We start from the raw sequence: 15,185 nt of genomic DNA, 5'->3' as shown, positions 1-15,185 counted from the left end.
TCCACTGATGCATAGCCCCCACCTCGCAGGCATGTCTAGAGGGGGGGGGGGGGGGGGGTAGAGAGAGAGGGCAAAGAGAGCGGGCAGAGACAGAGGGGCAGAGAGAGAGTGGGGCAGAGAAGAAAAGAGAGAGAGGGAGAGTGGGGGGAGGGAGAGGCGGGAGAGGGGGGAGAGAGGGGGGTGGAGGGAGGAGGGGAGAGGGGTGGGGGGGGGGGGGGGGGGTGGGAGAGGAGGGGGGGGTGGGGGGTGGGGATACGTAACTCGCAGCGTGTGGGAAAAAATGCCCAGTAGGCTGCGCATTGAAAACACATTGAAAGCAGTGGGCCGCGAGGAGCAGGGCCATTGTGACGTCATCAGCTTGTTAGCTTTAAAATATATTTCATTTTTGAGAACAATTTTAATAAATAACAAGAAATAATGAATCAAATTTTCAGATGAGGCGATTTTTGAGATCATGAGGTAAATCTCTATCGGAATATGTAAACATTTTACCATTAGCACGTTGTGTTTTCGAGGAGATGTGAATCACAGACAAACAACACACATACACAAATAAATACATCCACATCCAAGATCAAAGTTTTATAATTATAGAGATGATCTTAATAAGTGCTTTCAGACTGGTGGCCACAGCATTGTTTGGCCCCTTCCCAACAATTTGCGAAAGGAGGCATAACAAAAATCAAAATATCTCACTCGATTTTTGGGTAAGAACTAATGTCTCATCACAATTGCAGTTCAGATGCTTGTCTCAAGCCTACAGTATAAATAATGGGTCTTGACCCGAAACAGCACCCATTCCTTCTCTCAAGAAATGCTGCCTGTCTCGCCTAGTTACTCCAGCTTTTGGTGTCTACCTTCATCTTAAATATATTCTAAAGTTTTTTCAAACTTATTTTTGAACTGGAGGTGAGAGGAAAGAACCTACCTAATTGATGGGTGAATTATTCTTCAAAGAGTATTGCGGGCATTTAACTTGACTGTCCATTACAAAAAAAAACAATTAATGGCAAATGATGAAAGAACCTTTAAGGGGTTGAATTCATTCTATGCAGTGGGATGGGATTATTGGGATGTCAAATCAACTGGAATCCTCACTTGAAAATGTGAGAAAGATCAGCTGAGAAAATGTTTTAATTACAAAATCGACTGTGACATTTTGAAGACTCGCTTAATGTCACATTGTGCACTGCAGTTGATCACCTGATTCTAATAATAAATACTAAACTTTATTTATACTTGCGTAATGTTTTAAACATGAACTTGAGATCTGGTACTAGATGTACTATGAATTTTGAAGATTGAACTGAAAGCTTAATAATAAGATCTCGTGTGCAAAAAACAATCTGATGATAATTACCTTCAGTTAAATTATCGAAAGCATTCCCAAATTCTAACGGAAATGTTTCAAGAGCATGGGTAACTTGAAAGCAAGCACCAAAACTGAATTAATGAAGGCTTTACAGATTTAAAAGTTAACAAAATACAAAACAAAACAAGTTAAAATAACTTTTCAACAAATAGTGTTTCCTCTGAACTTATTTCCCAGGGTAGAAATATCAAGGATTAGAGTGCACAGATTTAAGATAAGAAGTGCTAAATTTAAAGGCAATGTGCAGGGTTTAAAACACAGAGAATGGGGGGGTGTCGGAAATGCACTGCCAGGGGAGGTGGTGAAGACATATATATGAAAGTGGCATTTTAAAAGGCTTTCAGATAGGCACATGCACTAGATGCACAGCCTTTTGCCCAGAGTAGGGGAATCGAGGACCAGAGGACATAGGTTCAAGGTGAAGGGGAAAATATTTAATAGGAATCTGAGGGGTAACCTTTTCACACAAAGGCTGGTGGGTGTATGGAACAAGCTGCCAGAGGAGGTAGTTGGGGCTGGGACTATCCAAGCGTTTAAGAAACAGTTAGATAGGTACATGGATAGGACAGGGTTGGAGGGATATGGACCAAGCGCAGGCAGGTGGGACTAGTGTAGCTGGGACATGTTGGCCGGTGTGGGCAAGTTGGGCTGAAGGGCCTGTTTCCACACTGTATCACTCTATGACTATGACATGGATATGCAGAGAATGGATGAATATGGATCGCATGAGGCAGATGAGATTAGTTGATCTTGGCATCATGTTCACCACAGATATTGTGGGGCAAAGGGCTCATTCCTGGGCTCTACTGTTCCATGTTCTATTAACAGAAGACCGACGACTCATTCCAATTTTAACCAATCGTGTAATATGGCAATGACACTTTGATTTCCATTGTCTTACAATAAGCACATCCAGTATTAAATTCAACTTTCCACTACACCCTGGTTCTTTCTTTTTAACTTCATAACCCTGATCCATTGAAAAGCCAAATTTATGCTCTAAATAATAATTCTGTTATTATGGAAGTCACCAAGCACGTTCCCCTTGCTAATTCAAATAGCAGAAGTTCTGCGCAAGGCCATACATTTGCACACAGGCTAAAACTAATTTCCAGATGAATGTACTGGTAAAATGATAATCTAAGTGCAAAAGGGTAGACAGAGCAAGATACTAAAGAAGGTGAAGCTTACCGATAATTGAAGACAATGCTTAGTGATAGCAAATGGAAATTTGTGTCGGCTGGAAGTATTCTCACTTCTGAGACAGAACAGACCTTAAGATGTCATTTTGGCTGAGACAGCATGATCAGAGGGAGGGAGGGAGGGAATCCCACATTGCCAAGAAGCTAAACTGTGAGTTCTAGCTGCCTGTTTGTTACATGTTAAATATTCCATTATGCTATTTAAAGGAGAGTATCTCCGGGTCACATTCTTCCCTTTGTTAACAATTAATAAAGTAATTCAGTTTTCTGTCACTAGTGGGAGTGTGCTAGATTTTCACTGCAGTTACCCAAACAAGACGTATCTGTACTTTATATGGGACTTTGTGATGGGGTTGGGAGCTGGAAGTGTGCTTTGTCCCAAGATACCAGTGACTCAGATTAATTTCATGAGGACCCAGAGCACATACATATAATTCAAACATTTCCTTGGCCTGTTGCCCCATAATTAGCAATTGTTATGCATCAATTGTCCTGACAGCTTCAAAACCATGAACTCCAAGAGTGGGCTCCATTTCATCATAGCTTGTGCTCATGTGAAGAGATGAATAAACAACTAACCCCCATTTTGTATCCTATCCCTCTTGGAGTTGAAATAAAACAGAAATCAAGTACTTTCTACCTCCATTTAAACGATTTAATAAATAAGTTGGGGAACGTTTGTTTAAAATCAATTTTGATATTTATTAAATGAAAATCAAAAGTTTTGCAGATTAAAAACCTTGATTGTCTCTCTTTCCGCCTATGTTGTTGTTGAGTTATTCCAGCATTATTTTTGGGGGTGGGGGTTGGTAATTAATAAGATGCTTTTTAATATATCAAAAATAATATAAAGCATTTTACCTTATAACATTTCAAGCCCTTTAGTCAAGAATTTTTAGTTCTAAGGACTAGGTCAAGAAGGCATTAGTTCGGTACTGAGGGTGTCTCCACTGAGTATAACCAGGCATTTCTAATGTCCTGAAGATAGATACAAAAAGCTGGAGTAACTCAGCGGGTCAGGGAGCATCTTTGGAGTAAAGGAATAGGTGATGTTTCAGATTGAGACGTCACCCATTCCTTCTTACCAGAGATACTGCCTGACTCGCAGAGTTACTGCAGCTTTTTGTGTCAATCGTTGGATTAACCCAGCATCTGAGGTTCCTCCCTACACATTACTAATACCCTGGTCAAACAGGAACTAGGTAAAACACAATGTAATTCCGTTTCTTTAACTCCTATATATCAGTGAGACCAAGCGCAGATTCAGCAATCGTTTAGCTGAACACATTTGCACAGTCTGCCAAGGCCTAAACGATCTCCCAGTTGCTAAACACTTTAACTCCTCCTCCCATTCCCAAACTGACCTTTCGGTCCTCCTCCACTGTCAAAAATGAGGCCAAACGCAAATTGGAAGAACAGCACCGCATATTTCGATTGGGCAGCTTACACCCCAGCGGTATGAATATTGACTTCAACCCTTGCTTTCCCCCTCTCTCTGTCCCACCTCCACCATAGTTCTCCGACCAGTTTCACTGTCCTCCTGATTAATTTTGCTGTTTGTACGCCTCGTTGTCACCTTCCCCACAGCCAACAGTGAACAATTCTACATTTCCTTGAGCATTGTCTGCTTTGATTTGTCGTTTTCACGCCTTGCCCTTCCATATCTCGCAAATCCCTCTCCTCTGACTTTCAGTCTGAAGAAGGGTCTCAACCAGAAACGTCACCCATTCCTTCTCTCCAGAGAAGGTGCCTGTTCCACTGAGTTACTCCAGTATTTTGAGTCTATCTTCTGAAGCCAAATCAATGCGCGTTCAGCTTCTCATTAACATTCCTTGGCATCTATTTTTTCCAATATGGCATCTGGATCACAGGGGAATGACTCCAGTAAAACATATGGCACTTGGTAACTTTAATTTCTGCCAATTTAAATGTGGACTGTTGTCCTAAACCCGTGTCCCTCTCCTGCATTGCCACACTGTTAAATCCAAATGGAACTGGTGCTAGTGATGCCTTACCTTAGCTTTTGGATGTTGGATGTAATCCCTGAGAGTCTGTAGACACCATCTACAATGCCATGTTTCTCAATGAATTCGGCACAGCTTTTGAGGACATGAGGAACTGTTTGCAAAGAAAAGGTGAAAATTAGCTTTAATGCTCAATGCATTCAACAACTTTCTCCTTAGAACAGTACAGCATATGAGCAGGCCCTTCAGCCCACAATGTTTATGTTGAACATAGAATAGAATAGTAGAATAGAATAGTTTCTTTATTGTCATTGTAACATGAACCATGTACAACGAAATTTAAAAATGTCAGCCAGTCCACAATAGAACATGATGCCAAGTTAAACAGATCTTATTTTCCTGTACATGATCCATATCCCTCTATTCCCTGCACTTCCAAGTGCCTATCCAAAAACATCTTAAAACAACACTATCGTATAAGCCTCCACCCTCACCCCTGCCAGTGTGTTCCAGGCCCCCAACACTTGCCCTGCACCCCCCTCTCGATTAACTTGTCCCCCTCGCACCTTATAGCTATGCCCTCTAGTGTTGGATATTTCCACGCTGGGAAAAAGATTCTGTCGACCTTATTTATGCCTCTCATAATTTGATATACTTTATCAAGTCTCTCTTCAACATCCGATGTTCCAGAGAAAACAATCCCAAATAGCTTGGGGAAGGGAGGGGAGATGGGGCAATGTGTGCCAGCACACTCCCCCACTACTCTCATTCCACCAAGCCATCTAAATAATATTAATGGACATGCATGCATATGTTTACCCATAGGTGTAAGGACGCTGGGAAATGTCATTTCTGAGTCTGGGGCTCCCCACTTCTTCAGTTTGTAAATAGTTCCATGCTTACTGTGCAATTATATACCGAACAAATAACAGAATGAAACGGTGTTTCTCGGGCATGTAACTTATTTGCATGCAAACTGTTTCTTTTGTCAGTCTATCCAGGAATATTGCAACAATATAGCAAGATGACAGTGTAAATGGGAGGAGTAAAGAGACAGGAATCAGAATTTATTGGGATATGGGTGGGATGGGTTCTTGGTTGAGAATCTGAATGAATACAACATTGTCATTGTCATGTACAGTGGTGGTTGTCTGTGCAAGGGCTGAAATGCAAAACCTCCCCAGCACATTGCTAAAGCATATCTTTAAATAATTTCAAATGCCCTGTGGACTTTGTTTCTGATATGAACTGAATCCTACATTTGTAATGAATTCCCCTATCAATACATGCTATGTTCCGTTTGTTTTCCCGTTTACTTTATCTGCAGACTGGTCTTCAGAGAGTCATGCACATGGCCGCAAGGTCTCTTTACACTGCCCAGCTCTGAAATCCTTTGCCCTTTAGATAAAATGCTGCTTCTTAATTTTCTTGCCAAACAAAAAAAGCTTTTCAGTGCATGTGACGATAATAAACAAAAGTAAAATGAAAAAGTTGACATTTTCATTTGCCAGCTCATTGCTCCCTGAACAACCCACCTATGTTTCCTTGTAACCTCCTCATTTTGTCTTTACAACTTACTTTCTTGCCTGTCCTTGTGCGTACTTGAGGAAATGTACTCACCAGGCCTTGCTATTAATTATTTATATAAATTGTAAAAAGTTTACCCTGTTAGCACACCACTATTGCCAACAGAAAGTGACCACTAATGTCTGAAGGAGGGTCCCGACCCGAAACGTCACCCATTCCTTCTCTCCAGAGATGCTGCCTGTCTCGCTGTTACTCCAGCTTTTTGTGTCTGACTAATGTCATCCCACTGTTTCCCGTGTCAGCCAGCCAACCTTCTGTACCAGTAAGTTAATTCCTCTGGCATCAGCTATTATTTTCCATGCAGCACCTACTGAACACCCTCTGGAAATCTACTGTATGTATTCCATATTCCCCCAGTTAGGCTACTTAGTTTTAATTTAGTTTAGAAATATAGCAAAGCCTCTAATCGCTCTTTTTGGGGGTCACTGATGAGGAGGTTAGATTAACCGCAGACAAACGCCGCACTAAATCTTTTGCTTCTCTTCTGGCTCGGCGAACAATCCTGCTCAGGTGGACTGAACCTACACCGCCCACTCATACTCAATGGCTGACAGATATTATGTTCTGCCTAAAGCTCGAGAAAATCAGGCACTCACTTCAACATTCAAATGGAAGGTTTCAGAAAGCGTGGGGACCTTTTTTAAATGCATTCCAGGCTTTATAAATGCTTGATCATCAAGCACAGTTTAACAGCTTAACAGTCTACCCATTCATTTATCGTGGATCATTGTTGTGACAGGCTGATATTTGCATATGCTCACTGGCAGTGACTGGGGAGGGGTTATTTTTGGTATCTCATTTATTGTTGTTGTCTTGTTATATGTAAGCATAAGTCGTATTTTATTTATTCTTTTTGTACACTGTCTGTAACAAATAGACAACTTTGCACTTTGTTATGTCCTGAAAACGAAATAAAAAAAGATTTTGATTAAAAAAAAAAAGAAATACAGCATGGAAACAGGCCCTTCAGCCCACACCGACCATTGGTTCCCCATTCGCACTAGTTATCCCAGCGAACACTAGGGGTCATTTACAGAGGCCAATTAAACTACAAACCTGCACGATTTGGGGATGAGGAAGGAAACCCACGCAGTCACAGGGAGAGCATGCAAAGTCCAAATAGACAGCACGCAAAGACAGGTCGAATTCGGATCTCTGGTTTGGGAGGGTCATGCACATAGATCCCTTTATTATTATCTTCCCAATGGCATAATCGCATAGAATTGAGGGGTTGCATAAAGTAGACATTTTGCAAAATATTGCTGCCTGAATAGTTTGTCCTGTTTCCACCAGTAAGGTAGCTAAGCCACCTTTATGCCTGTAATTATCTTTCTGCTGAAATTTGCATGTAAAAATCATTGGCATTTACAGATTCCAGACCTCATCCTGGTACCTTGCCTCCAAAACACTAAATAATTCAGTCTGTTCCGTGCATTGAATTCTTCTTAAATAATGCAGTGATGGAAATTAAGCTGCAAAAATGATAAAATGATGATCCGGTGCAAAATAAGATTTTGAAACTTTAGTCTGAAATAAAACTCTGGATGAACAGAAAATGTACAGTGTGTAACATGAACATTTTTTAAATAGGTCACACTTAGATTGTCCCAGAAGAAGGTTTAGTTACGGCACGGTGGCGCGGTGGTGGAGTTGCTGCCTTACAGTGCCAGATACCCAGCTTTGATCCTGACTATGGGTGCTTGTCTGCATGGAGTTTGTACCTTCTCCCTGTGACCTGCGTGGGTTTTCTTCGGGTGTTTGATTTCCTCCCACACTCCAAAGACGTACATGTTTGTAGGTTAATTGGCTTGGTAGAACTTTAAAAATTGTCCCTCGTGTGTGTAGGATAGTGAGTGAGGGGATCGCTGGTCGGCACGGACTGAGTGGACCAAAGGGGCTGTTTCCACGCTGTATCTCCAAAACTAAAACTCAAAAAGCTTGGAAACCGGCTCTTCGGCCCATCGATCACCCATTCACACTAGTTCTGCTATCCCACTTTCTCATCCCCTTCCTGCACACTAGGAACACATTGCAGAGGCCAAATAATGTACTAACTTGCACATCTTTGGGATGTGGGAGGAAAGCAGAGCACCCGGAGGAAACCCAGACAGTTATAGGGAGAACATGCAAACTCCACACAGACAGCATCCTAGGTCAGAATTGAACCCAGGTCTCTGGCACTGTGAGGGAGCATCTAGACTACCAGGTGCACTACTGTGCTGCCTGTTTTTAACCAGAGAGAAAAGTTTAAGAGAAAATCTCTTCCTGTTGGCAACAATAGTATATGTCCACTGCCCATCACAGGTACAGTAAGATGTTTTTGCCGACGCCATTCCAATGTGGCTTTGTTGCTGCTGGGTTTGGCACTTTTAACACTAACTCATTGCTTGCATTGTGTCATTGCTAAATCGAGGGTTTGAATGGCTGTTTCCATTGCAAGCAGCAAGGTTGAGGTCACAGGAAGTGAAAGCTGGTTGTTTGTTTCAGTGAAGAAAAGGCAACACACCCAACGCACGAGTGTTCTTGTCGCGTTGAAAATGTAACAGACTTAGGTTCTACGCCTAGAATGGTGCAAAGCACGGCCTGGGAAGCGTACAATACACAAGCGGCTGCTCTCACCATTTATAAACAGAGGTCAGAGTGGAGTCTTGTGGAAACAGCAAAGTTGGCTCTGCATTCTGTCAGATAGATTTCCAAATGTGTAGGAGGGAACTGCAGATGCTGGTTTAAATCAAAGACACCCACAGAATGCTGTTGCAACTCAGCGGGCCAGGCAGCATCTCAGGAGAGAAGGAATGGGTGATGTTTTGGGTCGAGCCCCTTCTTCACACTCAACTGAAGAATCTGAAGTCTGAAGAAGGGTCTCGATACGAAACGTCACCCGTTCCTTCTCTCCAGAGATGCTGCCTGGCCCGCTGAGTTACTCCAGCATTTTGGTGTGTCTTAGTTGATTTTAAATCTTGGTGAGCAATTACATGAGTGGGAAGGGTGTTCTCTTTAAAGAGAGATGCAAACACTACTGGCTGTGACTGATGAACATAAAGAGAAGGTACAAAGAGCTTTTGCACAATTTTCTGTGCTACATATATTTTTATTCTGAATAAAGTTTATTTTTGACATTTACTAAATTCATCTGACACACAGATTACATTTCACATACAACTTTATTGTAGAAGTAAAGCAGATAACAATACAATGTTGGAACAAGCCCTTTGGCCCACAATGTCTATGCTGAACAGAATGCCAAGTTGAACTAATTTCCTCTGCCTGCAAGTGATCCATATCTTTATCCATATCCATATCCATATCCATATCCATATCACTGTATATCCATGTGCCTGTCTAATAGCCTCAGAACGCCACTAATATATAGTATCTGCCTCCACCACCATCCATGGCATGGTGTTCCAGGCACCCACCACTCTCTGTGTAAAAAACTTGCCCCACACATCTCCTTTAAACATTGCCCCTCTCACCTTAAAGCTATGCCCTCTAATCTTGGACATTTTGACTGGGAATGAGGTTCTGACTGTGTACAGTATCTATCATGCCACTCATAATTTTAGATACCTCTATCATGCCTCCTCTCACCCTCTGATGTTCCTGAGAAAACAATCTAAGTTTGTCCAACCTCTAGTAAATAGTTAATACCCTCTGATCCAGACAGCATCCTGGTAATGTCTTCTGCACACTCTCAAAAGTCTCCACTTCCTTCCTGTAATGTAAGAACTGCACACAATACGCCAAATGTGACCTAACCAAAGTTTTATAAAGCAAGCACATAACTTCCTGAAACGGGCTCAGTATATATTTAATGTGATTCTTACATCCATACATTGTAATGTATTCCATATGAAGAAAACGTTCTCCAACGCATTCTAGGAGGTATTTGTATATCTCGTAGTTTTATGATCAGGTACATTGTCAAATTTAATTTTGTTACAAAAACTACCTCCCCGCATGAGAGAGTTGTATAACCACATATAGGCTTCCTATACATCAAGGTGCTGAAGTAAAGGGGCTGTCCCACTTGGGCGACCTAATAGAAACATAGAAACATAGAAATTAGGTGCAGGAGTAGGCCATTCGGCCCTTCGAGCCTGCACTGCCATTCAATATGATCATGGCTGATCATCCAACTCAGTATCCCATACCTGCCTTCTCTCCATACCCCCTGATCCCCTTAGCCAGAAGGGCCACATCTAACTCCCTCTTAAATATAGCCAATGAACTGGCCTCAACTACCCTCTGTGGCAGAGAGTTCCAGAGATTCACCACTCTCTGTGTGAAAAAAGTTCTTCTCATCTCGGTTTTAAAGGATTTCCCCCTTATCCTTAAGCTGTGACCCCTTGTCCTGGACTTCCCCAACATCGGGAACAATCTTCCTGCATCTAGCCTGTCCAACCCCTTAAGAATAATTGGCGAGTTTAGAAGAGCTTAGGAGAGTTTGAAAAAATGACATGTTGAAGACCTCCTTCGACCTCCTTCGACTATGTTGAAGACCAGCTTCGACTAGCTACGACTAACCGGGAAAATTGGACAGCGAATAGTGGAGAGTGAAGACAACCTCCTTCGATCTCCTTTGACCTCCCTTCGACTATGTTGAAGACTATCTATGACGACCTTCGACTACCTTTGATTACCTGCGACTAACATGCCGACCTACTACGACCTATTACGATTAAACCTACGAGTAAAAAAAAGTCAATTTTTCCATGGCGACCTTTTTTTACTCACGGTCATTTTTCAACATGTTGAAAAATACGCCGCGACCTAGCTGAGGCCTCGAGTACACGGGGGCTACTCTCGAGCATGAGGGTGAGATACAAAGACCTCCTACCACCTTGTGTCGACCGTGCTGCGAGTATGAGTCGAGGGCAAACTCGCCAGAACTCGCGGATTAGGTCGCCCAAGTGGGACAGGCCCTTAAGGATAGACACAAAAAGCTGGAGTAACTCAGCAGGTCAGACAGCACCTCTGGAGTAACGGAATAGGTGACACTTCTTCAGATCCAAGTCTTGACCCGAAACGTCACTTATTCCTTTTCTCCAGAGATGCTGTCTGACCCGCTGAGTTACTCCAGCTTTTTGTGTCTATCTTCGGTTTAAACCAGCATCTGTAGTTCCTTCCTACACACAAGGTGCTGAAGTACTGTGTTACCTTCTGGGGGTCTGCGTGTTAATTGGCCTTGGTGTCAGTAATGTCCATGGATGGGGTGCAGTGTGTGACTGGCACACTGGTGTTCACTGTGGCTTGGGAGGAGTGACCCTTCAGGATGCTGCATTGGAACAACTGCTGGATGACGTTTGCGAAATATTGCAAAATGTATTTAAGAGAGAGTTAGATTTAGCACTTAGGGCTAACGGAATCACGGATGTGGGGAGAAAGCAGGAATGGGGTACTGATTTGGGATGATCAGCCATGATCATATTGAGTGGCAGTGCTGGAACAAAGGGCCGAATGGCCTACTCCTGTACCTATTCTCTACGTTTCTATGTGGGAAGTGAGGCTTCATCTGGATATGATGGAACAAAATGTCACTGTTTCCTGGACCCACTCTCTCAGAGCAGGCTTTTGATACGTCCAAGTTCTCTTCAGAGATTTCATTAAATAATTCTCTTCACTTCTTGTTTAGTTTTAGACTAGTTTAGAGATACAGCGCTGAAACAAGCCCTTTCTGCTCACTGGATCCGCGCCGACCAGCGGTCCCCGCATAATAGCGCATTAACCCACTGGGGACATTTTTTACTTTTACACCAAGCCAATTAACCTACAAACCTATACGTCTTTGGAGTGTGGAAGGAAACCGAAGATCTTGGAGAAAACCCACGCAGGTCACGGGGAGAACGTACATACAGACGGCGCCCGTAGTCAGGATGGAACCCGGGTCTCCGGCGCTGCATTCGCTGTAAGGCAGCAACTCTACCGCTGCGCCACCGTGCTGCCCTGAAGAATAGGTCAAAATATCTTTAACTACAAATTATTGGAGGCAGATATCACTCCATTCAATAGTATTCCGATGGTTGAGTCATTCCAATTGTATTAATTGGTCTGAAGAAACGTCACCCATCCATGTTGTCCAGAGATGCTGCCTGACTCGCTGAGTTTCTCCAGCACTTTGTGTTGTTTGTTGTAATCTAGCGTCTGTTTCTACTTTTCTCCATTTGTATTACGGCTTGTTTCAGCATTGAGCTCCCGCTGGTTGTGTTTTAGATTGGTGGGCATGGTAGAATGAGGGCCAATTATCAGAGGTACAAGGAACTGTAGATGCAGGGATCTTGAGCAATATACAAAGTGCTGGAGTAATTCAGCAGGTCAGGCTGAATCTGTGGAGGGAACAGCAGACAGGTGGAGTTTTGGGTCAGGATCCTGCTTCAGACTTTGCCCAATAATCGGAAGGTTTCTTCTGGTCAAAGTTAACTTGCACTCTCGGAGTTACTCCGCTAACCTTGTGATGGAGCAGCATTTTAGCTGGCGAATCTGTAGGAAGTAACTGCAGACACTGGTTTAAACAGAAGATAGACACAAAACTAAGCACGACAGGCAGCATTTCTGGAGAGTAGGAAGGGGTGCTGTTTCGGATCGAGACCCTTCTTCAGACATTCTTCTAATAGCCAGTTCCCATAAAGAGCATTCTGAAGCAAAGAATCTATTTCACTTGTGCTGATTGAGGGATAAGGTTTGGGTAGCAACTGGGAATATCTCAGATAGACACAAAGAGAGAGTATGAAGAGTTTGAAGAAGGGTCTCAACCCAAAACATCACCCATTCCTTCTCTCCAGAGATGCTGCCTGTCCTGCTTAGTTACGCCAGCATTTTGTGTCTATCTAGCTTTTTAGCTGGTGCCGTTCTGGTCTGTCATATACTGGGGAAACGGGGTCACATGGCACAACATGCATAGATTTGTGAGGCTGAATCCGTGGGCCAGTTGGAAAGCTGCAAGAAGACCACATTTCAACGGTAAGAGATATTGGTGGAAGTCAATGCTCTATAGCTCATTCCTGAATGCAGTGCTGCAAGAACTTCAATGACCACAAAGAAACATTGAAGCTGACTGAATGCATTGACAAATTGCGTTCCCTCTCCAATACACCACGTGTCACCACTGTTCAATTCACCACAACCCCCATTATCAACCTCTATCATTCAGAACTGAGACACAACATTCACATGGTTCATTAAACTCTTGCATTTCTCATCTATCAAAAGCCTCAGTGCCCATATTTCCTGTACATTGCCAGTAACTAAAGGCAGAACAGCAGAATGATTGCGCAACATTCACTGTACACTTCCCTTGCACGAGAGAGCAGGGGATAGGTGTGATCTAGGTAAAGTTGTACACTCTCTCTGTCTGATGGTCTCGAGCAAGTGGTCTACAAGAGGGAATGAATGTCTCTGGCTTTCTTTAAAGGTGCCTTTGCAATCTCCCTTATGCAACAGTACTTGGAAAATTCTGAGTTAGGTTTAGTTTAATTTAGATATAGCGTGGAAACATGCCCTTCGGCCCACCGAGTCCGCACTGACCAGCGATCCCCGCACACTAACACTATCCCACACACACCAGGGACACGTTATATTTTTATACCAAGCCAATTCACCTCCAAACCTGTACGTCTTTGGAGTGTGGGAGGGAACCGTAGATCTCGAAGAAAACCCACGCAGGTCACGGGGAGAACGTACAAACTCCGTACAGACAGCACCCGTTTGTAGTCAGGATGGAACCCAGGTATCTACCGCTGTAAGGCAGTAGCTCTACCGCTGCGCCACTGTGCCGCCCCTGTTGCAAATACTTTGTCCTAACTTGGAGGAAGTAATATGGGTCAAAACTCATGGCCATGATGATCTTGATGTTTCTTCACTCTGCTCTGAAGTTGCAGATGTGGCTGCAGCAGGCACCTTTCTGAGGGGACATCTTTAGTGAATAGCAAATTATATCTAGCATGTTAATGACTAGGACTCAGCAACAGTGATGCCCTGCGGATGGTTAAACTCCCGTGTTGAAATGGAAACTGCCTGGTACTAAGTGGCACTAATGTTATTTGCCACTCATCATGCTATGTTTGAATGTTTTGCTTTGCAGTAACTTGTCCTGATGCATGTGCCCTGCTTATTCTTCTGGATGGTCTGCTCACTGAGGCATGTGCCGTGTATAAGAGTGGGTTAGGGAGACAAGCAGGGTGAAGGGAGACACAACATGCTGGAGTCACTCAGCGGGTCAGACAGCATCTCTGGAGAAAAGGAACAGGTGACGTTTCGGATTGAAACCCTTCTTCAGGTTTCAGAAGGGAGTCCATGGATGGAAAGGCTAAAACATGGAGACTGGGGAAACTGGGGGACAATTAGAAGGAAGGGCTGGAGATGGAGACGAGGAGGGAGGAAAGGGACATAAGGTCAGAATAAGAAACCGGGGAGAGAGTGAGTGTGAGAGAACGAGAGTGAGAAAGAGGAAAAGTGGAGTAGGAGCAAAGCTGATGTACAGCTCTCATGATTCTACTATGATCCCTCCACCTGCCTGTCTGGCCACGGGAGATTGGATACGAGCAGCACTCACAAGCCTTGTCAAGTGAGAAAATTAACGGGTGGAGTTGCCTGTGGGGAAGGCCGGCTTTACTGATGTGAAAGACTGTGATCGACAAGTCACAATGTTGTGCTCTACCTGCTGCCATTCGGCACTCAGGCTCTGCCCAGCTACGCAGCTACAGGAAAGCGGTTACTTTTGTCAAAACATCAACCATGAGCTTTATTTTACTAAATACGAAACAACGCTGGTTTCACTGGCACAGCGTGTAAGAAGGAACTGCAGATGCTGGTTTAAATCGAAGATAGACACAAAAAGCTGGAGTAACACAGCGGGTCAGGCAGCATCGCTGGAGTCTATTCTGTGGCACAGTGTTTTGCAGATTGTCCCTCTGGACATATACTAGTTAAAGATTTAGGAGAAAGTGTTCATTTCTCAATTCTACCCGCCAACAGTGCATCTTATTGGCTTTGCTACAGTTCCTGGTGTTACGTAGCTCCATCAACAATTCCACCCACCCACAAAGGGGCCTCATTGAAACA

At 43.4% G+C, this 15,185-nt stretch overlaps 1 protein-coding gene across 2 annotated transcripts in view; it reads right to left on the bottom strand.

The window, feature by feature from the left end:
- The window catches only part of arhgap31 (Rho GTPase activating protein 31), a 118,234-nt gene that overhangs the window by 58,514 nt on the left and 44,535 nt on the right, over positions 1–15,185 (bottom strand). For both annotated transcript variants that reach the window (XM_055644449.1, XM_055644450.1), the window contains exon 2: positions 4,590–4,692. In XM_055644449.1, coding sequence (XP_055500424.1) covers positions 4,590–4,692 — 103 coding nt within the window. The remainder of the gene's footprint in view (positions 1–4,589; positions 4,693–15,185) is intronic.

Source organism: Leucoraja erinacea, chromosome 13 (assembly GCF_028641065.1).
Source record: "Leucoraja erinacea ecotype New England chromosome 13, Leri_hhj_1, whole genome shotgun sequence".
Taxonomy (NCBI): domain Eukaryota; kingdom Metazoa; phylum Chordata; class Chondrichthyes; order Rajiformes; family Rajidae; genus Leucoraja; species Leucoraja erinaceus.
This window is presented reverse-complemented; position numbering and strand designations above follow the sequence as displayed.